Genomic DNA, 22,709 nt, shown 5'->3' on the forward strand with positions numbered 1-22,709 from the left:
TGAGGTTTCCTAATTCAGACAGACCTTTCAGTTTCATTTTTCCTGATTTCAGACATAATGCTTTACTGAGGCTTGAGATCTAGGTCATGTTGTTTGCTGAATGTTACTCATCTTAAACTTGATTTTCTAAATTCAAAAGGATATGCGTTTCATCTAGCTTAATGTGATTTAGCCAAGTAGGACATGCTCATGAATCAGTCTTGAACCAACCAATCAAATTTTAGGGAGGGGGGTGATATTTAGGGCTAGGTTTAAGGTTAGGATTAAGGATATGATTGTTTCAAAGGAGTATTTTTCCTGGACCAACAAAGGATTTTGATTCACTAAATCATGTTGTGCTTTTAATCAAGACTCTCCGGTTGGGAAAATGCATTAAAAAAAACACTTGTTTCTGTCAAAAGATGAATTTTAGGGGTGTCAACGTTAACGCATTAACGCATGCATAGACCTAAACCGTCTCCACCCCCTGATCCATAAACCCACCCATCCCCACCCCTAAACCTACCAATCTCCACCCCCTGGATGTGGATCCAACTCCGCCCCCTGGATCTTTTGTTCTGCAGTGAGGGGCTACTGGAATTGAAAGTGGAGACGTGAAGTCGGACTCTTTCTGCTCCCGGTAGTGATGCTCTCGCGGTGTTTGGATACTCTTATCACAGATGAAGTGACATGTAACATGCAATATTTGTCAAATGCACGGACGTTTCAGAAATGTTTTCATGAGCAACAGAAACACTTTTTATATACTGCTTAATACAGGGCCATCTGTTGAAGAATAAAGTTCAACATAAACATGTACTATTTAAATACCAATAAGCCTTTATCAGTGTTTTTTTATTATTAAATGTGACTCATTATAACATTGTGACTATACAGTAAAAAAAGCTTTTACTGTTCTAAAAACAGATTTGTGGGCAGTATTTTTTTATTATTATTATGCAAAAATTATACAAAGGTTTGTACAAGCATATACAACTCACAACAAGTACAAAAACAAATAAACATTCATAAGAATATGTAAAGTGAATTCATGCCAGGGGTAAAATTACAACAATTTAAAGTAACAAAAAGCTTCATAGGTCTTTCTTGCTATTTTGTTCTTAATTTTATCTAATGTAGTACCATTTGTTTAATCTCTTTTTATAAAATGTTCAAAGTTTGGCTTAGCTTCCATTTTTTCACACGATTGTGATATTTTCGTAGTAAAATAATATTTGTGAGCTGTATTGGAATTGAAGATGTTAGAAACACACATCATTGTTGTCATGTGGTGAATTTGGCCAATCGTGAAACAGCTGTGTGGTCATCAGCGCTCCCGCAGTCGCTCAGGAGAAACTGAGCTCTCGAAACGCTCTCGCGGTACTTTGATGCCACACGTGACAGTGACGTGGCGTCGGCGCCGGTTCAAGTCGGACAAATTTTCTAACCGGCATGCACTTCTTCAAGTCAGCCGCCGATCGGTTTTCATGGCGCCGCATGAAGTCGAACATACCTATTGTGTGGTACAGCGAACCAGTGTTGCCAGGGTAACTGCACAAGTGGGCTATACTCACTACCGGCACATCCGGGAACTTAACTGTCAATTTCGTTACCGCCCCTTTTTAGGGGAAAACAAACTAGGCTTCCCATAGACTTCAATACAAAATAGCGGCAAAAAGCAACGTCCGTACACAGCCGGCAGGCATGAATAACTTAAGAAATCACTAAGATTATACAGGTCAAGTAATTATATGTCCACCCTGCCTGCCATAGAGCGTGAAAGATACATTCACAAACTTAATTTGGTCAATTTAAAAACTCATTCTCCCAGCGTCAAATTGGTGTAACAACCCCACCCAGTGGCCAGAGGTGTCTTGCCGGACATTTACTCGTACCTAATCTAATCACCAGGTAAACCAGGGAATGATTTTACTTCGTATTTGAAAGTAAACATCTTTAAATGTATATATTATGTCCTTATATTTAGAGTAAGTTACTGAGTGCACTTTTCTGTCCAGCCATACAACTAGCCTGGCTTAGCTTTCGATAGCATCATCCGTAATTCATGATATTTCCATAACAGCAAGATATGGATGATGATGGCAGGTAGCCTGGGCTAAATTTGGGTTTTTACAAACATTATTGGTGCACCCAACCACACAACAACTCTTTGGCATGTTGTAAGGTTAGTCCACTTCCTCGATCTGATGCTGTGTATGGCGGTTTGTTTTCCCCTAAAAGTGGGCGTGAACCTGTTCAGAGACATTCTATGACGTTGCGCCGGTTGTGAGTATTTTGAAAATACAGTCGCGGGAAAAATTACAGAGCCGTTTTGGGCAACTTTTTTTAATGTAACGCGGCCGCCCAAAGTGTATATATACAAATAAAAATTTAAAAGATCCTTTTACTAATGTGTATTATATTTGGAATGTATCCCTGGCAACTTAAGAACAGAGAGGCGGTTGTAACATCTCAAACAACGTGAGTTTCAGCAGAGCAGCAGAAATAAACTTGAAATAACAGCCACTATAGATTATATAAGATAATAAACACACGATTACGATAGGATATGGTCTGTATGTGATTTTGTTTATATTAATGTGTACATCTGAAATGCTAATTTGTGCAGTGATATAAAAGGCTATAAATAGCATATTTTAACAACAGTAAACGACCAAATTCCACATGTGATCGCAAAAGGAAGTTATTATAAACACTAGATGGTGGTTTGAAGTGAGTTCTGAGTAAAAGTGTACTAATCTCATAAATTGTCTTATGAAGCATGATGCTAATATTACTAGCTCTAATGCAGCTGCAGAACAGGTCCAATTCTTCTTTATAATGCATTTTGTCATAATACTTCACGTAAGGTCGCAAGAAATCTTTTGTTGTATTTATTTAGAAACACTTTTGATAATAGTTGGGTAAATGTATACTGGGATTGAAGCGATGTGGCTTGGTAAAAATTGTATTGCCAGTTTAAAGGCTGATAATGGCTGAATAAAAACAAAAGAATAATAAGGATTATGTCTCATACCTGACGGAAGTGTGAAAGGTTCTGTTTCCTTAAACTAGTTTCATGCAGTTCTTTATTTCAACACATTTACAGGTAAATCCTAGTATTTTAAATTTGCAATTAATCATGATTAATCACAGCCCACAACTGTGATTAACGCGATAAAAAATTTTAATCGATTGACAGCACTAATGAATTTGAATCCATAATTGGATGTTTCTTCAACTACAGGCACTTTTATGTCCAAGGGATTGATATTTTTAATTTAGAATTATTGTAAAATCATAAGAATAGCCTTTAGCTATAGTAAAATCACTGTACCACACATTCTCCAGTGGCTTGTTGCTTTAATTATGATATTTTAAATGATTACATTAGTGTGAAATAATCATAAACCATTTGGAACGGAATTGTGTTAAAATGTTTTTTTTTTTGTTTTTTTTTTCATGAATGTTAACACAAATTATGACTGTGGCATCATTTTAGCCCAAAAAATTAAAGTTAATGTCCTTGGTTACCAAGGAGACAACAGCATCAGTGAAGACCTTAAGATGAAATATGAGACATATGAAATGTAAGAGAACAGAGTAAAACTTTTCTGATCTATTTTCACTTATAAGCAGTGAACAAATGAATCTGTTTTGGATGACCTGAGGGTAAATACAGTTGTGTTCAAATAAATAGCAGTGACTTAATGAAAGTGAATAAAGTGCAAATATTTTGAATAGCTTTTATTTCCATATTCCAGATATAGTGGAAAAATTACATATTCAATTCTAAATCAAATTATTAAGAGATTTTATGAAGTCTTTTTTTTTTCAGCAGGCAAAGAAAAGGAATATTAATCTGTTAAAAAATAGCAGTATAGAAGTTTTTCTCTTTATTTTTCTCTTTTTTAAACTTCAGTTTAAATTACTGAACTAATATTTAGTTGCATAACCATTGTTTTTGATAACTGCTGTGCAGCTGTGTTGCATTGAGGCAACCAACTTCTGGTACCTCGAAATAGATATTTCAGCCCAGGATGAAAGTACTTTTTGCAGTTTCTGTGAACTTTTGTTCCTGGGTTTTTGCGTTTTGCTTCAGAAACTGCATTTTTAAGGTCACCCCACAAATTTTCAATTAGGTTGAGGTCAGGGGATTGAGATGGCCACTCCATTACCTCAGTCCTTTTTGTCTGAAACCAAGATGTTGCTCGCTTACTCGTGTGTTTGGGGTCTTGTTGAAACACCCATTTCAGTGGTATTTCCTCTTCAGCATAGGGCAACATAATCTCTTCAAGTATTTGGTTGTATTCAAACTGATCCATGATACCTGGTAAACGATAAAGAGGCCCAATGCCATAGTATAAAAACATCCCCATACCATGATTTTTGCGCCACTTTGCTTCACAGTTTTCACAATGTACTAAGGCTTGAATTCAGTACTTAGGGGTACTGTCGATGACCATCAGTCCACAGAATGTTACGCCATTTCTCTTTGGGCTAATTGATGTGTTCCTTAGCAAATTTTTAACCGATTCTGCACGTTGTTTTTTCAACAATGGTGATTTACGACAGCTTCTTGCTGACAGCTTAGCTTCGATCAAACATCATCTGACTGTAACTGTACTTACAGGTCATTTTAGATCATCTTTGTTTTTTGTGGAGGTGATGATTGGTTGGATCTTTGTCATTCGGACTATTCTTCGATCTGTTTTAACAGTAGTTGCTTGTTTTCTTCCATGTGTTTTCATGCACTTCTTTGTACATTTTCCCTTCTCCAATCAACTTTTTAATTAAATTACGTTGTTCTTCCGAACAATGTTTAGAATGGCCTATTTTACTTTGCAATTCAGAAGGACATATATTTTATAACAATGTGTGACACATTGCTTCCCTTCCTCCTTAATAAAGGACAATTAATGACAACTGTATTTTCACAGAATTAATGAATTCTCTAATCAAACTACACACTGCTATTATTTTGAACACATCCCTTTCGATGCATTAGTCAATTACTCAGAACAAGTAGAATATTTACAATTTAACATTTGAAAAGGAGAAAGTACAGCAAGTGCAGCAAATCAAACAGCTACATACACAGTTGTCAGTTTTGCTTTTGTTCATCAACATTTTTTTGTGCAGGTGATCCAGACCCCTCATTCCTAGCACTTCCTCACCCCGTCTCTCTTTCACTCTCTTTTATCTCAGTCCCTCCCATTTATGCTGGCTCTGCACATCCTCCTGTGTCTCAGCTTGAGGATAAATATTTCATTGGGCGTTAAATATAGCTGTGCTCACAGTGAAGCTGACGGAGCTACACTTTCTCTCCAGGAGAGGAGTTAAGGGGAAAGGGGGGGCATATAAGACAGGAGAGGCGAGAGGACACCCAGCTCAAAAGAGACTCCCCTCCATCCTGGATCAGCCCTGCAGCTGTTCTCTTATCGCCAAGGTTACTCTGGTCAAACACCCAGGGAAGTCTGTGAAACGTGTGATGCAGCATGTTAGGAGCTCTACCCAAGATGCATGTGAAAAGCAGCAGATCGCCTTTGATAAGGCTTCACTACAGTAGCTGTTTAAGCTTATCGGTTACGTTCACAGGAGAAGTCTGTTATCTACTGTGTCTTCAGAGACATGGCTCATTATAACTCCTCCTCTTATGGAGAAACATGAGACCAAGCAGAAACATAAAGTAGCTTTGTGTGAGCATGGGAGAATAAGAGACAGAGCGAGATAAGGAGGAGAAAGAAGAAGACGAATAAGAATAGCGAGATATAGGGACCGGGAGAGAAAGAGTGTGTGCGAGCTTAGGCATGCATCCTCGGCGCTGGATAATGAATGTATGAATCAGTTTGACGTTTTGAGAGTGTGGGAGGCAGAGCGATTTGAGCAGATCAAATGATGAATAACTGGCCAAATCTGCAGTACATCAGGAGACTTGGGAAGGCTAAAGGGTCCTGGGTTTGTTGCCTTGTGCAGAAAGACCTCATAAAAGACAATGGTGTGAAATCTGGATCTCCAGTGTCGAGGATTTTAATGCTCGTGTTTCTGCCGCAGGACATCAGCACATTGCAGGGATAATGTGCTATAAAATATCAATTAATGGCCTTTGTTTGACAAGTACAGAGAATCTTGTACCACTCAGTTTTGAGCTCTGTTCATCTATCTATCTATCTATCTATCTATCTATCTATCTATCTGTCTGTCTGTCTGTCTGTCTGTCTGTCTGTCTGTCTATCTCTCTGTGTCTGTCTATCGTTCTATCATTCTATCAATTTATTGTACTACCTATCATTCTAGCTATTTTTCTATTTGACTGACTGTTGGATTAAAAAGGTTTTTTAAACCTTTAAAACAACAAAAAGTTTGTCTTGGGAAACATTTTTAGTCACACTTTATGTTAAGGTCCATTCTCATTAACAAATAATTTTTAAAGCATTAACTGTGAGGTTTGCCTTAATAAACTCCTAATTTGCTGCTTATTAATGGTTAGTAACGTAGTTGTTAAGTTTAGGTATTGGGTAGGATTAGGGATGTAGAATATGGTCATGTGCTTTATAAGTAATAATAATATGGGTCTCCATATGTTCACACTGTCTGGCGGCCATTTTGAAAGCTGTCTAAAAATTTTCACCAAAAGAGGAGCCCCTTAAATGTGCATTTTTTTAGATGTTTAAGCCTTTATTTTGGGTAAGTTTCACTACTTATTGTAATTAATGTTCAGACTTTTGCATATTATAACCTGGAACTTGGATGTGTGAAATAATTACATTAGATCCAAAAGAAAGTTTTAGCATCATAGCGCAGATGCTACAGAACACAGCTGACTAGCTGTATAAGATTGTGTGCTACGCTAACATATTACTTCACAGGCATTACTGACTTGTACTTTTACATCCATAATATTATAAAGAGATATTGTATAATACTAGATATTGTTAATAATAGTTGTTCATATTAAAATATGTATGAACTTAATACATGACCTAGACTATTTATTTAGCAAAATCCTGTCATTTTAATGAATATTACATGAAATTTATTAAACATTTTTGCTGCTCCAGTTAAGCTCAGTGTGCTCTCTTTAAGCTCATTCACATTGAACGTCTATGTAAATACTTCATAAACAGACTTTAAATATTAACTGATGGTTGTCACTCTAAGTTAAGTTAATCGATTTTCTATGGATTCTGTCAGCTCAAATCTGCAGACTGGCTCTGATCTTTGACAACTAGCATCAAGATTTCCAGACTGTAAATCTGTGGAAAATCGGGGGGGGGGGGGGGAAATCATGTAATGTATTCCAGCCATAAGAGACTATAGATAAGTTGACATCCATTTAAAAAGAGGTTTCATAATGAGGCTAGTTTCTGTGTTCATCTCCATTAATTAAATGCTTTATTGATTTGTTTTATTTGATTTTTGAATGTGTTACTTAGCCGAACGTGGACTAGTCTATATGCTGCAATGTGCTTAGATGACACTTCACTATGAATATATAACTGATTGACTTGAATGCCTTGTTGCTTGATTTTAGTGTTCTGTTTTTTTTTGTGTGTGTGATTGACTTTGTACCTTCAAAAAATATATATTTTTACAATTATTCTTAAAATAAACAAGAATTTTTAATAAAACATGATATGAGCTTAATGGGAACAGGGGTGTGCTTGAAGGGTACAAAAAAATGTACCCATTAAGCACAGCCAGACTTTTTGAATTTAATATCTTAATTGAAATACTTGTCATTTAAATAATGTCATTTAAAATAAAATTAAATATTTTTGTGTCAGAGTCAAGATTAATATTTTATTTTAACATAACTTTTTATACTGAAACCAATATCTTGTGCACTAAAAATGTCTCAATGTAGATTTTGATGAGCTTAATAGGTACATTTACCCTAATTAATAGATAGAATTGGTCCCTATACTGTAAGTGTTACCTATTTGTTTAGTTAAAATTACAATTTTATGAATAACTTTCAAGTAATTTATATTCTACTTCCTTGCATTCAAATTCTCGTTGCATCTTGTTTACTGCACCAGTACAAATTCAGGAATTGAATTAGCATCTAAAATACATTATCAAGTCAGTTCTGAATGTTTCAAAAGCCTGCTGTCTATACATAGGCTGACTTCTTAGTTTGATGTTTGCTTGTTGCAAAGCTAATGGGGCAATACACTACACTAATATGCAAAAAAATAATTATTTTTAGTTCAGTGCTTCTCAGAGTATAGCATGAAATATATGTTTATAATCACAATTTCTCCCATCTAGTTCAGCATCTTTGGTTTATTTTTTCACTGAACTTGTCGCAATGAATTCTGGGATTGCCTTCACCATTAAGAACATGTACAGTGCTGCCTTAGTACTTGACTAAGACAAAGTACAGACCACTCTTAAAAATAAAGGTGCTTCACGATGCCATAGAAGAACCTTTTTGTCGAAATGGTTCCATAAAGAACCTTAAACATCTGAAGAACCTTTCTGTTTCACAAAAGGATCTTTGTGGCAAAGGAAGGTTCTTCAGATTATAAAAAGGTAAGAAAAAAAGAGATGGCTCTTTGTGGAATGGTTCAACTGAATGGTTCTTTGTGGAACCAAAATTGGTTCTTCTATGGCATCTCTGTGAAGAACCTTTTGAAGCACCTTTATTTTTAAGAGTGTATGCTAGAAGGCAGCGTAAATAAAATGCTAGCTTTTTTAACAGCCTTCGCATCGGGAGCATCTGATGCCTTAAAATGCTGCCATTTTCTGTAGATTTAAGATGACTTTTATCTATAATAAAACAGGAAGGTAGCAGCTTTTACATTTGTTGCTGCTTTTTGTTTATACATTCATCACATTATGAGCCACTTATTTTTTCTGTCACACGATCAACAGGTAATGAAGTTAATACCTTTTTAGAGACTAGATGGAAATCCACCCCTTTGTTCGTTAAAAGCATACAATCTGCACTAATATGCCTCTACATCATCTATTTTTATATATTATCTGTTTTCTTTCATTCAGGAAACATTAGAACCCTTTTGGTGGTGTTGGGAGATGTTTGTGAGATGTTTCCGGCTTATGAATGGAAGGCTTAATAATTCATACCATTTCAAGTTGTGCAATTCAAAGCCATTTATGGACTATCATAGCGGAGGTTGTGAAAGCACATAATTTGCCTTTTATATTCTACTAATGCATATGAGACATTTCGCTTAATTAAGGATGTTTGCTTTTAGCGCACTAAAACCATTTAGATTTGTTCCCTGTCCAGTCCATCATGATTCTGTATTTTTAATATGTTTTTGGCATGGCAGACTCTCATTTAACTTTCCCATGCCTCAGTTTTGTCTTAACTGTCACTTGCATTTAGTCAGGCACACTTTTGTCAGCCATGGCTGTCATTGTTTCCAGGGGAAGTGCTAAGACAAGTCCATTCACCTATCTAGATCGCACCCTTTTCTGAGAGTTATTCTGTCTGAATTTTTTTTTTCTGTTCAGAGCAGTAATGGGTCTCGTTTCTGGCATTAATCAGTCTTAAGTTTTCCCTGTCTTTGCCTCGCAGGGGGATTTAATGAGTCAGTCTCCTTTTCCTCTCAGGGGAAGTCATCTGTCTAGACACTTTCAACTCTTCTTAACAGAGCAACAAATTGTCTTCCCTCGTTTTTTTCCTGTTCAATTATGGTTATTTTAGACTGCTGTAATGAACTTTGCAGGATCTTTATATAGTTACCCAGTGTGGAAGGCATGCTGCGATGTATGCTCTATGGTAGCTATCAAAAAGATTTTCACTAAATGCAAAAAAAATAAAAATGTACATTGGAATAAGTGGGTTTTATGCCATTCAATCCTGATTTTCTTACTTCCTTAATGTTCAACATCAATCGTCCCTGCTTTAGCAAATATGCTACTTCAGACCTCTTACACTAAGACTGACCAGGAGATCCATTGTGATGATGTTAATGCAAGCGCAGCGCGAAAAATCACTGTTTACTCGGAAACTTCAACTGTCTGATATGCAAAGGTGCTGTGCTGGCGCAGCGATCCATTATACGAGTTTGTTGCAGTTTTGCTTGCCTCATACATGCTGTCATCTGAGCTTTCTGAACTGCAGGAATATCTAAATGAAAAATGGGCAGGGTACTTCACTTTAAAAAAGGAAGGAAAGAAAGAAAGAAAATGTTAATTTCATGGTGGCTCTATGAACAGATTAAAATGTGCTATATTCATGACCAAAAATAATTTTCGGTAGCATCATGTCTTACAAAAGTAAGCCCTGTAGCACTCTCTAGCTTCGTCCTTTTTGGAAGTAAATCATCTTTTTCATCTTCACTGTAATTCAGAGGTGAAAGCTTTTAATTTGCTTAGCATAATGAAAATGCTCAAAGCACAGAGTAAAAATGCTCTCGCAACACTAATGGCATTAGCAGATCTATATACTTAATCCATAACCTCAGTGTGTTTCAGGCAATCATTGGTACTCGTCATTTATCTCCATTTGTTAAAGTAGCCTATTGTGAGTTTGGCTTTCTGCAGGTTTTCTTACACATAAAGACCTTGTAGTTAAGTAGGGATGGAAATTGTAAGGAATTTACGACTGTTTTTTTTTTTTTAAAGCAGCACTGTAGAATTTATGCTCAATTTGCACATGAAATCACAAAAACAATTACTGGTTTTATACAGGTTTCTGTAACAATTACAGGTTTTAACATGCCCCCTGCCTGCCGTTTGGTGGCCAAATACAAAGTCCTGCCCAAACCTCATGCCTCATGGCTGAGCCAATGTTGCTATGTTGGGTTGATCAAAAAGGATTTTTATAGACTATAGTGCAATAATTTGTGCAAATATTTTAACATACAGTACCTACATACTTCACAATTGCATTAACAATTATTTTAGTACATGAAACAGGCCTATTACTTTCATCACATTCAGTTCAGAGTGAAAGCCTCAACTCAGCTAAAACATGATTTCTTTTGCTGTAGATTCGGTATCAGCACAGTCCTGCTGTGCAGGAAACACTGGCAGGGTATTTTAGTGCACTGTTTCCCTCCACAGTGGAGAAAGAATGGAGACATTCAGGAGCCATTAACAAAACTGAATGTCATGAAGACTATTGGATTCCAGTATTTATTTGTTTATTTTTTTTTTTTTTAAATGTAACCAGTTCTCACTCCCCAATACTAGTTGCTTATTGCAGAAAGTTGCCCCAAGGGCCTGTCATCTTGACCGGTGAAGGACAGGGCATGCTGTTACTGTGTGACAGATGTCTGTGTGTACAGCCATCATGGGCTGTCAGTAAGCAGAAGCGTTCATGGCCCGCCATCCCTCTGACAGTAAAGGCTTACGCTTTTACGCACAAGTCCCCACACTAACCTCCATTTGTCCATGACAGGTGGCCCCACTGGGTAGGTGTGAGAGGGAAAAGCAAGGTGGGGGCTGTCAAAGGTGATCATGTGCGTAGGTGACTTGTGTCATGGCCTGTACGTAGTGAAATGCGTACAAGAGAGAAATCAACTCGTACAGAGAGTTCAAGTTCATTTAATTAATCTCTGAGTAACCACATGGCAGCAGTACTCCTATAATTAAACATTATACAACATTTAGTTCTGTTTCTCAGATTTGATGAATTTGACGAATTTGGCTGAACAGCAGTCCAAGAAAGATGATATGACAGCCCAATGGTATTTTTTCAGTGATTCCTTCTGTAAGATACATTGTTATACCAGTAGATGGTGTGAAGTGAGTCACTGAATCATCCAGTATAAAATGATGTGTTTAAAAACACTGACTCATCCAGCAACTAACAGGTGACTGAATGTATGGGAGAGTCACTGAGTCATTTACAGAACCAATTCATTTTAAACACTGATTCATTTAGGAAGGAGTTAGTCATTGAGTCATTTACTCAACCAATTTGTTCAAAACACTGATTCATTCAGGATTGAAATGACTGTTTGAGTGAATCTTTGAGTCAGCCCATTTGTTCAAAATACTTGTTCATTCAGGAATGAAACATATGACTGTTTGAGTGAATCTTTGAGTCAACCAATTCAACCAATTTGTTAAAAACACTTATTCATTCAGGAATGAAACAAAAGACTGTCTTTGAGTGAGTCATTGAGTCATTTACTTAACCAGTTTGTTCAAAATATTGATTCATTCAGGAATGAAACAAATGACTGTCCTAGAGTGAGTCATTGAGTCATTTACTCAACTAAATTTGTTCAAAACCCATACAGGACTGAAACAAGTGTTTTTATTTATGATAGAGACAATTAATCATTGGAAATAGCAAAACAAAAATAGACAGTGTAACTGTCCATACTATGTCTAACAAGTAAGTTGTTGATAAAAAATTGTGATAAAATAATAATAAATTAGTATTTTTTAAAATCAATTAATCAGAGATGCTTTTGATTATTAATATTTAATGAAACCATTAAAATGGAATCCAGAAAATTAATGGAAACGAATAAACCTGAATTTGAGAAAAAAATAAAACCTATTTCATATGGCCTTTAAAATAAATTTTTTGTTGAACTTTTAATAAATTGCTGTTTAATATTGTAAGTTTCATGATTTCAGTTAATTAGACATGCTTTTTGGTGAATAAAAGTTAATGTAACCATTAAAACAGAGTTTAGAAAAATTAAAAAAAACATGGAATCCAGAAATGGAAAAAACTGAATTTGGAAAAAAATAAAATAAAACAGAATTTAGGGGGATAAAAAATGGATTTCATAGACCTACATACATTTCATGTAGTCTACATACATAGACTACATAATAGTGAAACACTATTAACCAACAGATGAGCGAAGTGATACAAACGGCGAAACATCCCAGAAGTTGTGAACTGTATATCAGATGTCCTGGGATGCCACTGGCCAATCAAATTAGAGGACCAGAACTAAATATTGTATAATCCAAGATCTTGACCCACAAAAATATGCTCTTAATAACTATTTTTGTTAGTTAAGACCAGATACAGTTTCCTACATAATTTATTCTAATATATTGACATACATTATTCAAAATATGCAAAACACCAATGAATTGCCATGGCTTATGTGTGGTGCTTGGGTCCCAGAAGCTCTGTACGCTCAGCGGTCAGACACAGACTCCCTGCCTCACTACACCACTCAGGAGAGAGCAGCAGGGCAGTGGGCAGCGGTGCATGATGGGAAAGCTAAGCCCAGGTTCCCAGAAGACCTTCCAGCTCTGTGTGTGTGCAGCGTTTGATGTGCAGTGCAGTAAATAGCACAGAAGAACTCTGCTCGTTCTGGTGTCTCCCCAGAGATATGCCAGCGCATAAGCACACTAATGAGCAGGGTGATTACGAGAAGGCTTTCAGGAAAATGTTACAAATGTAAATGTGCATGGCTGTCTTTGCTGTGACAGAAAGCATGTGTGTTTTTACACATGGATATGCATGGTTTGTCAGATATATGGAGGTGATTAATAGTGATGTGCTTTTAATATTTTAAATCCTTTTTCCTTTCATCTCTTCAGTTTGGGTGTTTTGGGACACCAGGGAATTATAAATTAGAGTTAGGGATTGCTGCAATTTTTAAATTGGTTGATTATTTTCACAGCTGAGTTGTTGAAATGCTATAATACATACATTACATAATACAAGACAATGTGTGCAGAACTGGCTAGTGGAACAACTGACTATGATTTGCTCTTGTGTTCAAAGCTACTTGAACAATTTTAATCTGCTGTAAGTAGGGAAGACCAAGGCAATTGCACTTCAAAAATATTTTTACATTTTTCTTCAGTTCAGAACTCCCAGGCTATTACAAATGTATCAGCTGTTTTAGTGTGTGTGTGTGTGTGTGTGTGTGTAGAAAGGGTACCAACTGTCCCTATCACAGTGATTGTCCACTTCACCTAACATGAGTACTAATATCATACTGCTTTAATACTTATTAATAATACTGAACAGTTTTCTCCTTTATTCTGGCATTATTTCTTTTAGCTGTCAGAAATAATTTGTGTACAGTCATAGTTGGACCTAGGTAATTATTATTTGAAAAATATTTTTTGCTAAAAGTAATCGCTTTAAAAGTAGAACAGTACTCTTGATAGTTTTAATGAAATGATGTTAATTGTGCATTAAAAACACTTTCAGTTCGGTAATTAAATTTTTCTTTCAGAACTAATGTTGTTGCATTTGCCCAGACTCTACAGTAGCTACCAGCTACAGTGTTTGTAACTTTTAACCAGCAACCTGTCGGTAAAGAAAACATATGTTTAAACTCAAAGGCATCAAACTTTAGACAGCAGAAAAAATATTGGGCATTAAGATTATTTTTCTCATGCAGAGAGAACACTACTGAATACCGCATATGCTGAAAAGTGTCATCACTGTTTACTGAAGAAATCTTGTGTGTTACATTTCCCCCATGTCTCCCTGACTACACTGATACATATTTTTGCTCTTCTGGCTCAGAATATATACATGTTCGCACATATAGACAGTTGCGGTATCACTGTACATTTTGTTTTAGGGTTGTGTAGTTAAGAGTTAATCAAATGCGTTAACCTGCCTACTCTTTCTCTATTTCACATGAAGCACTGGAAAGTCTGATTCATTTCAGTGATATGGTTAGTAGGACTCTTCATTTAAATGAACCAGTTCAGAAAACAATTCATTTTAAACCACTCTAGACGCCTACACATCATTTTACCTTCTTTTAAAGAAAAAATCCAAAGACACAAAATGAGATAGTGTATATATATTTGTTGTAAAAATGTGGATAAATTATGGAGTTTCCTTGTTTTAGTGGCAGTAGATTCAAATAGCTTAATGCATATAAAATACAGTAAATGATCTGATGGTTATTTAAACAGATATTAAGTGTTGTTAGCTGACTGAATCTTCACTGTAATTGAACTCCAGTACTTTAAATGATAAGCTGCAGTTTCACATTAGCTCCCACTGCAGGATTTATTCATATATTTACCTTTTTCAGTGTGCATGAAGGGTGGACATGTTATTTTTTGCCCATTAGCTCATCACATACCATCTATTCAGACGAATAACCCACAGGGATTTCTGATTCAATTTTGAACTGCTGCAAGACTGTTTCATGCACCTTATCAAGGGACTTACTTTGTAGATTGCCTTCCAGAAAAAATAGGCTAATTTTAAAGCAACCAGGATGAATCAAATGTTATGACAAACCATTTTGGGAATAACAAGAGGGGAGGATTTATCACTAAATAACCAGAAGCTGAGCAATTATCATGTCATGCATGAGCTGGCCACCCATGAAACCACAGTGTCTGATGTGCAGAGAGCGCTCTCGAGTCCCACAGTGCAGGTGCACAGTGTGAATGCGCTCGTTTTTCCTCTGATGGCCTCAACTGGTGATGGCAAACACGGAGAATGGGATCTGGGTAGTCATCCTCATTTATTTCTATGTACTACATCAGCTGCCGCTAGATTTTGTCACATTTGTAAAAAGTTTGTCTTTACAGCAAAGCCGGTTGTGGGCAGAGGAAATCATTACTTCCCTGCAGACTTAATTAGGCTGGGTGGTGGGGGTTGTCGCCCACATGCTCTGAATTTCTGTTCTGTTTCAATAACCTGTCAATAGAAAGCAAAAGAATAAAGCACGCATTGTGGGTGCTATGCTTCAGTGCTGTCTCTGCAGGCGTTCTGTACCTTTGATTTAATAAACACATCAATGATCACTTCTAAAATGAAGCTGATTGCTAATAGCACTTCCGAATCCCAGAGCATCGATTGCAATGTTCATTAATTCGCCGAGCACTTCCGCCACCCCCCTTGAGATCATGTGTTTATAATACAGGATTTTTTTTTCCCTTTTAATATAGTCCTGTGCAACGATTATTGCATGTTCCGCCAGTCCTCGCCTGCGGATGGGCTCAATATGGCAGATTTTATGAGCACCTATATTAGAGCTGTAGTGGTGAGAGATCAGTCCATAAGTAGCCCTGGGTCACACAGTAAACACTGCTGATTGCTGATCGACTGGCCAGTCAGCAGCAGTATACCAGTCAGGTTTGAAATGCCACTCTGGAGAAAAATGAGACTAATAATCTACCCAACAGAATCCTCCGTTTTAACAACAAAATGTGCAGATCAATGGTCATTTGATCGATGCTTCGCAGATGATTTATACTGAGTCATAAAACTCCCCGTTTCTATGGACGCTTGAACAAGAGGATATGAAAAATCCAGTCAGTTGCTGTCTGAGGGCTAGGATAAGGCATTTGGTGCTGTTATTGTATTGTTTATGGTGCAAAGCAGTCGCTTTTGGCTACCGTGTGACTCCACGTAATGGAGTCATCCATCGCAGCTTTCTCAAACGAACGAAGCATCTTTGTTCTCTTTTTCTCGTTTCAACAATTTTCTAATCCGTCATCGTCTTCTGCACCAGTGACCCGAGATTTATCCATCAATATGTGAGAACAACAGATTGATTTGACCTTTCCTGTGTTACTGCAGGTGTCTGGTGCTATTTGGATTGCCTTGTTTTTGACCAGGAAGCATGCTTGTAAGGAAGCTCCTACTACAGATGTAGCTCTCGATTGGGCAGCGGCGTCTTTGAATGTCTCTGCTTTATTTCATCATGTGGCAGATGTCTGGGAGATTATGTTTGTGCATGCTTTCAGTGCATTGTTTACTGCTTGCATGGTTGGTGGTGGTATGACTGTGTAAATATGTACCAGGTGCTGCAGGCCTTGGTCTTGTGTTCAGAGTGACTGCTAACAGCAGAGCAGATGTTGATGTCCATGTTGAAGTCAAGCAAGCGAGGAAGGGTCACGGGAACCGGATTCAGATTCAGATTAAAAGGTGCAGGCTGTCTTTTATAAACAGCAGTCCTGTTTATGTGAATCATCACTGCAGTTTAAAGAGAGAACAACATGTATATATATACCGGTATGATTTATCCAGATTAGTTTAAAAGAACAATCAGAACAAATTGTTTCTCTACAATGAATCAGAATTCCCAAAGCTTCAAATAACAGGGTGATGTTTCAGCTCGTTTGAATATTGCTTTTGTAGAACTGATGGTGCAATACTATATGTGACCCTGGACCACAAAACCAGTCATAAGGGTCAATTTTACATCATCATCTGAATCTGATTCAATAAGCTTTCCATTGATGTATGGTTTGTTAGGATCGGACAATATTTGGCTGAGATACAGCTATTTGAAAATCTGGAATCTGAGGGAGCAAAAAAAAATCAAAATTATGAGAAAATCATCTTTAAAGTTGTCCAAATGAAGTTCTTAGCAATGCATATTACTAATCAAAAATTAAGTTTTGATATATTTATGGCAGGAAATTTACAAAATATCTTAATGGAACATGATCTTTACTTAATATCCTAATGATTTTTGGCATAAAAGAAAAATTGATCCATACAATTTGATCCATACAATGTATTTTTGGCTATTGCTATAAATATACCCCAGCGACTTAAGACTGGTTTTGTGGTCCAGGGTCACATATTAGAATAAATAGTTATGTAACTCGGGATTTTTCAAACAGAGGGTCTCAGTCATAAGTAATTTGGTTTAGTAAATATTACTCATTATACATAACTATTTTATTAAATATTTTTTTTGTTATTAATCATTTTATTTATTATTTTTATGATATTGACAGCCATAGCTATAAGTTAATATATCTAGTACTTATATGAGTACATGAGTAAATACATGGGTACCCTAATGTTGGGTCTAAAAAAAACAGTATCAACTAAATATTTTATCGCACAATATAATTATTTTATTATACATATATAATATTTTACACATGTGTATAATATTTGCTAATAATATGTATATATGATATGTAATTATATACATTTTCACAGTAAAAGCTGCCTACTTTCTATAAACGGTCCCTCACAGCTAGAGTGGCATAAAAACGTTTGAAAAATCCCTGTTGTAGCTTATTACATGTGCTTTATTATCTCTGATGGCCTGTGTCATTAAACCCTCATACCCTACCTATATAAGCTCTATAATAGAATCTAGCATATTTTCTGGTCCTCACATGGGCTCATTTGAAATCAGTGGAGTGACTGTGAAACCATCGTACTTGAATGTGTGATTCAATTAAAACCATTCATGTTATAATATTGAGAAATCACTCAGATGTAATTTTATCACTGGAATGGACATTATGGAAATGAATGGATTATTAGTGTTTGATTCATTTGATTAAACATGTTTAATCTTGATTACATAATCTCTTTCTGTCCCCCCCTCATCTTTCTTGCCCTCCTGTGTCTCTTTCAAATGCAGTTGCCCCCACAACCTCCACCGTACGTTCGGAGTTCTTCAAGCCGTGCCAAGACAGTCAGGAGATGGCCTTCTGTTTGAATGAGGGAGAGTGCTTCATCATTGAAACAGTGGCAGGCGTACACAGACACTGCAGGTGAGTCTCTGTGTGTATGTGTGTGTGTCAGATTAAAGTGGTTTTCCATTTTTACCATTTCTATGAGGCACCACGTAGGATTTAAATCAAACTTCGCTTATCAATACATACATAAAACACGTGCATATACACCTAAAAATTACTCACATATACATGTATACTATCGGATGTTCAAAATATATAAATGAAATACACGTGCACACTAACATGAAATCCATGCCAATACACCTTATGTGAATGCATATACACTTGTGAATAACTTGCATATACATATAAACTTGACGCATGCATACACCTATAGAAACTCGCTTATATGTATAAACTTGATCCATGCATATACACCTAGGCACCACATGCACATACATATAAACTCGCTGCATGCAGACACACCTAGCCTATACATACTCGCATATACATATAAACTTGATCCATGCATATACACCTATAAACACTCGCACATACATATAAACTTGATGCGCGCATACACCCATAAATCACTCGCGCAAACATACAAAATAAAATTCACAAACAATTTCATATGTGGATGTGCATGAACTTTTCAGTGGAAAACGGAAGGCATTTCAGTGTAAAAGGAAGCAGCGGCACTCCACATGCATTTTAAACAGACATTTTAAAACGCTTAGCGTGGCTTAATGCATTAAAACAGTGTTTTAAAAAGACCAAACTCAATAAACACATTATTAATAAAGCATACGATGTACAGACAAGCAGATGAGTCCAGAATAAAAACGCAACGGGTTTAATTACAGCGTTTCCTCCCATAAGGAATACGCTTAACATGGCTTAATGCGTTAAGACAGAGTTTTTAAAATGCCAAACTCAGTAAACACATTATTAATAAATCAAACTATGTACAGTAGCCTATAGTATGATTTATTAATCATTATGTTTATTGAGTATCTTTTAAAAACACTGTTTTAATGCATTAAGCCACGTTAAGCGTCCCTGGCATGTGCAGCTACAGTGGCATCTCCAGCAGCCATGGACTTTCTTTGCTGGCCAATTACACAATTCGATGTAATACTTTTTCATTTAAAAACTACATTTCAACAAAATATAAAGCATTTATCATAAAGTTTATTTTTATGTTTGATATTCGCTGCATTTTCGCCTAGGCTGCTTTAGGGACCGTCTGCAAATTTACATCACAATACAAAACAAAGGCCAAGAATTAATTCAAATTAATGTTTACAGGGCTATAGTAAACGCCTAGTGGGCCTAACTGACTGATTATATTTTGCCAATATCTCGCCTTAGACAATACTTCCAATATTTCCCTTACTGTACGTACAGTACACAAGAATTTTACATGAAAAATGAGACACTGTAATTTTTTTATTTAAATAATTGTGTACTGTACATATATGAAGGGATGTAATGGCAAAAACTCACTGTATTAAATCACTACATGAGTAATACAAGCTTTACAGTTTGACAATTAGTCATTTTAAATGTTAAAAGTTATTTTGATTAAAATACTTTGGACGTTTTAATCCAGTCGGTGTGTCAGATGGTCCCTTATTCATCAAGCGCATAGCACTTCAAAACTTTCTCTGGTTTAAATGTACTGCTACAATACACGTTTTTTTTTTTTTCTTTCAAAACCGCCTATACAGTTCCACCAACAGGGTTAATACGTCCGATGTATTTTAATTAAAATTACTTTTTAAAATAACACATTGTCAACCCGTAAAGTTTGTATTACTCTTATGATTTACTACAGTGAATTTAATGCATTAAAACATTAAAAGACCAAACTCAATAAACATAATGATTAATAAATCATACTATAGGCTACTGTACATAGTTTGATTTATTAATAATGTGTTTACTGAGTTTGGCATTTTAAAAACTCTGTCTTAACGCATTAAGCCATGTTAAGCGTATTCCTTATGGGAGGAAACGCTGTAATTAAACACGTTGCGTTCTTATTCTGGACTCATCTGCTTGTCTGTACATCGTATGCTTTATTAATAATGTTTTTATTGAGTTTGGTCTTTTAGAAACGGTGTTTTAATGCATTAAGCCATGCTAAGCGTTTTAAAATGCCCCAGCATTTGGAGATGCCGCCGGAAGTGCCGCTGCTTCCTTTTACACTGAAAAGTTCACGCACATCCACATATGAAATCACTTGCATATATGTATATACACAACTAAAGCATGTGTCTTTCTTATCAGAATTGTATATGTTTGTGAATTTTATTTTGTATGTTTGCGCGAGTGATTTATGGGTGTATGCGCGCATCGAGTTTATATGTATGTGCGAGTGTTTATAGGTGTATATGCATGGATCAAGTTTATATGTATATGCGAGTATGTATAGGCTAGGTGTGTCTGCATGCAGCGAGTTTATATGTATGTGCATGTGGTGCCTAGGTGTATATGCATGGATCGAGTTTATACGTAAAAGCGAGTTTCTATAGGTGTATGCATGCCTCAAGTTTATATGTATATGCAAGTTATTCACAAGTGTATATGCATTAAGGTGTATTGGTATGGATTTCATATTAGTGTGCATGTGTATTTCATATATATATATATTGAACATTCAATAGTATACATGTATATGTGAGTAATTTATAGGTGTATATGCATGTGTTTTATGTATGTATTGATAAGCGAAGTTTGATTTAAATCCTTCGTGGCGCCTCATACATTTCTTCAATGACAACGACAGACTCCAAGATCTGTAGCTATTACCCTTTTTGTTACTAATCCATGTGCAAATGCACAAAAAACAAAGACTGTTGTGACTGTCTGCACTGGATTGGCTTAACAACGTATGCTGAAAATCACTAAAATATAGACTGCAAATTACTCTAACGATGTGAGATGAAAGGAGGAGTCATGCTGAACGATGTAGTCTATTTTGGACATCTTGGCACATGTGATAGTCGTTTTAAAAGCCAACATTTCAAGGGTATAATTAGAACGCTGATCTGCTGCGTTGGAATGGCTGAATGACTTAACCTGAAGAGTTTGATGCGTCCAACTCGTTCAGAGATGTGTGGCTTTGCTTGGAACAAATAATTGCAGGGTTTTTTGCTGTGAGATACTGCTGTTTAGCAAAGGATGTTTCTGTAAATAAAATAATCTGTCATTATTGAATGGTTTAAAGTGCCTTAGCGTGGCATTCCTCAAGGAAAGGGCTGTAAAAAAGGTTGAGAACTGATTCCATTTTAAAATAGTGCTAAAAACGAATGATGTTTTGTTAATGGTTCTTGCATGTGCATGCTTCCATAATAAATGAAACTATAATAAATACGTTTTCATAGAAAAACTATGAAAAAGCAGTCATGAGTAGAATGTAATGCATTCAGTGTAAATGGCCCTTAAAGGTATTCCTGCAATGCATATAAAACGTTGTCACAGCACAGCTACTAAATCTACTGCACAATCAGTGCTATCATTTAGCAAAAGGACATCTCTTATGAGCCATACTCAGCCAGTCAGTGTTTTCTGATTTCTGAATGAATGAATGTTAGCTGTAAAGCAGCTCAACAGAAGATAACTAGTTCACTTTTGCTTCAGTTTAGTTCAATAACTGCGTCGATGTTGCTTCAATTATGGCTTTACAGATGGCGGTGGTTTCATTATTCAGCCAGTTCAATATTGATTCAATTCAATAACAGTGTCGATGTTGCAAAGTTAGCATTATAATCTAGCTCAATTCTGTTCAACTCTTGTTCTCATCCAACAAGTCCGGTTAATTCAAAAATATTACTGCATATTAATTATTTTAAATAAGCCTTTTTAAACAAACATATAGCCAGAATTTATGTAAATAGTTAATTATTAAAATCATCTTATTGTTTGACATCGGAACTATTGTTTTATTTTTTAATTTTAAATAGTTATTCATTAACCCCTTAAATGTCACTCACAGTTTTGAACACAGACATTATAGTGCACTATCCAAACTTAAATTTTTATAATTCATGAATGAAAACATTTTGTAACATGATTTTAATGTACCATTTCCATGGTAATGCAGTGTCTGATTTTAAAATGGGTTTCAAAGGATGAATTTTGAGATTTTAAGTTTTCAACTGATATATAATTTCTTATGATTTCTAATTCGTGATAGAGAAAAAGGCAACTAAGAAGACTTTCTGTGACAAAGGTCAGAACTCCTGTTATGATGTAGATTTTTTTTTTTCAGGTGCACTCTTGTCATAAATTAATCTATTACTTTTCCTACATAATTTTTTAACAGAAAAAGTGGTAAAATACCTATTTAGGAGTCTTAGACCTTTCCAACGATATACAGTTTGTCATGATTAGATTAGGATTTA

The 22,709-nt window shown here is 35.9% G+C and overlaps 1 protein-coding gene across 3 annotated transcripts in view; it reads left to right on the top strand.

Annotated features, from left to right (window-relative positions):
- The window catches only part of nrg3b (neuregulin 3b), a 159,985-nt gene that overhangs the window by 77,922 nt on the left and 59,354 nt on the right, over positions 1-22,709 (top strand). For all 3 annotated transcript variants that reach the window (XM_058793285.1, XM_058793284.1, XM_058793286.1), the window contains exon 2: positions 18,261-18,393. In XM_058793285.1, the coding sequence (XP_058649268.1) occupies positions 18,261-18,393 (133 nt within the window). The remainder of the gene's footprint in view (positions 1-18,260; positions 18,394-22,709) is intronic.

This window comes from Onychostoma macrolepis, chromosome 12 (genome assembly GCF_012432095.1).
Source record: "Onychostoma macrolepis isolate SWU-2019 chromosome 12, ASM1243209v1, whole genome shotgun sequence".
In the NCBI taxonomy this organism is placed as follows: Eukaryota; Metazoa; Chordata; class Actinopteri; order Cypriniformes; family Cyprinidae; genus Onychostoma; species Onychostoma macrolepis.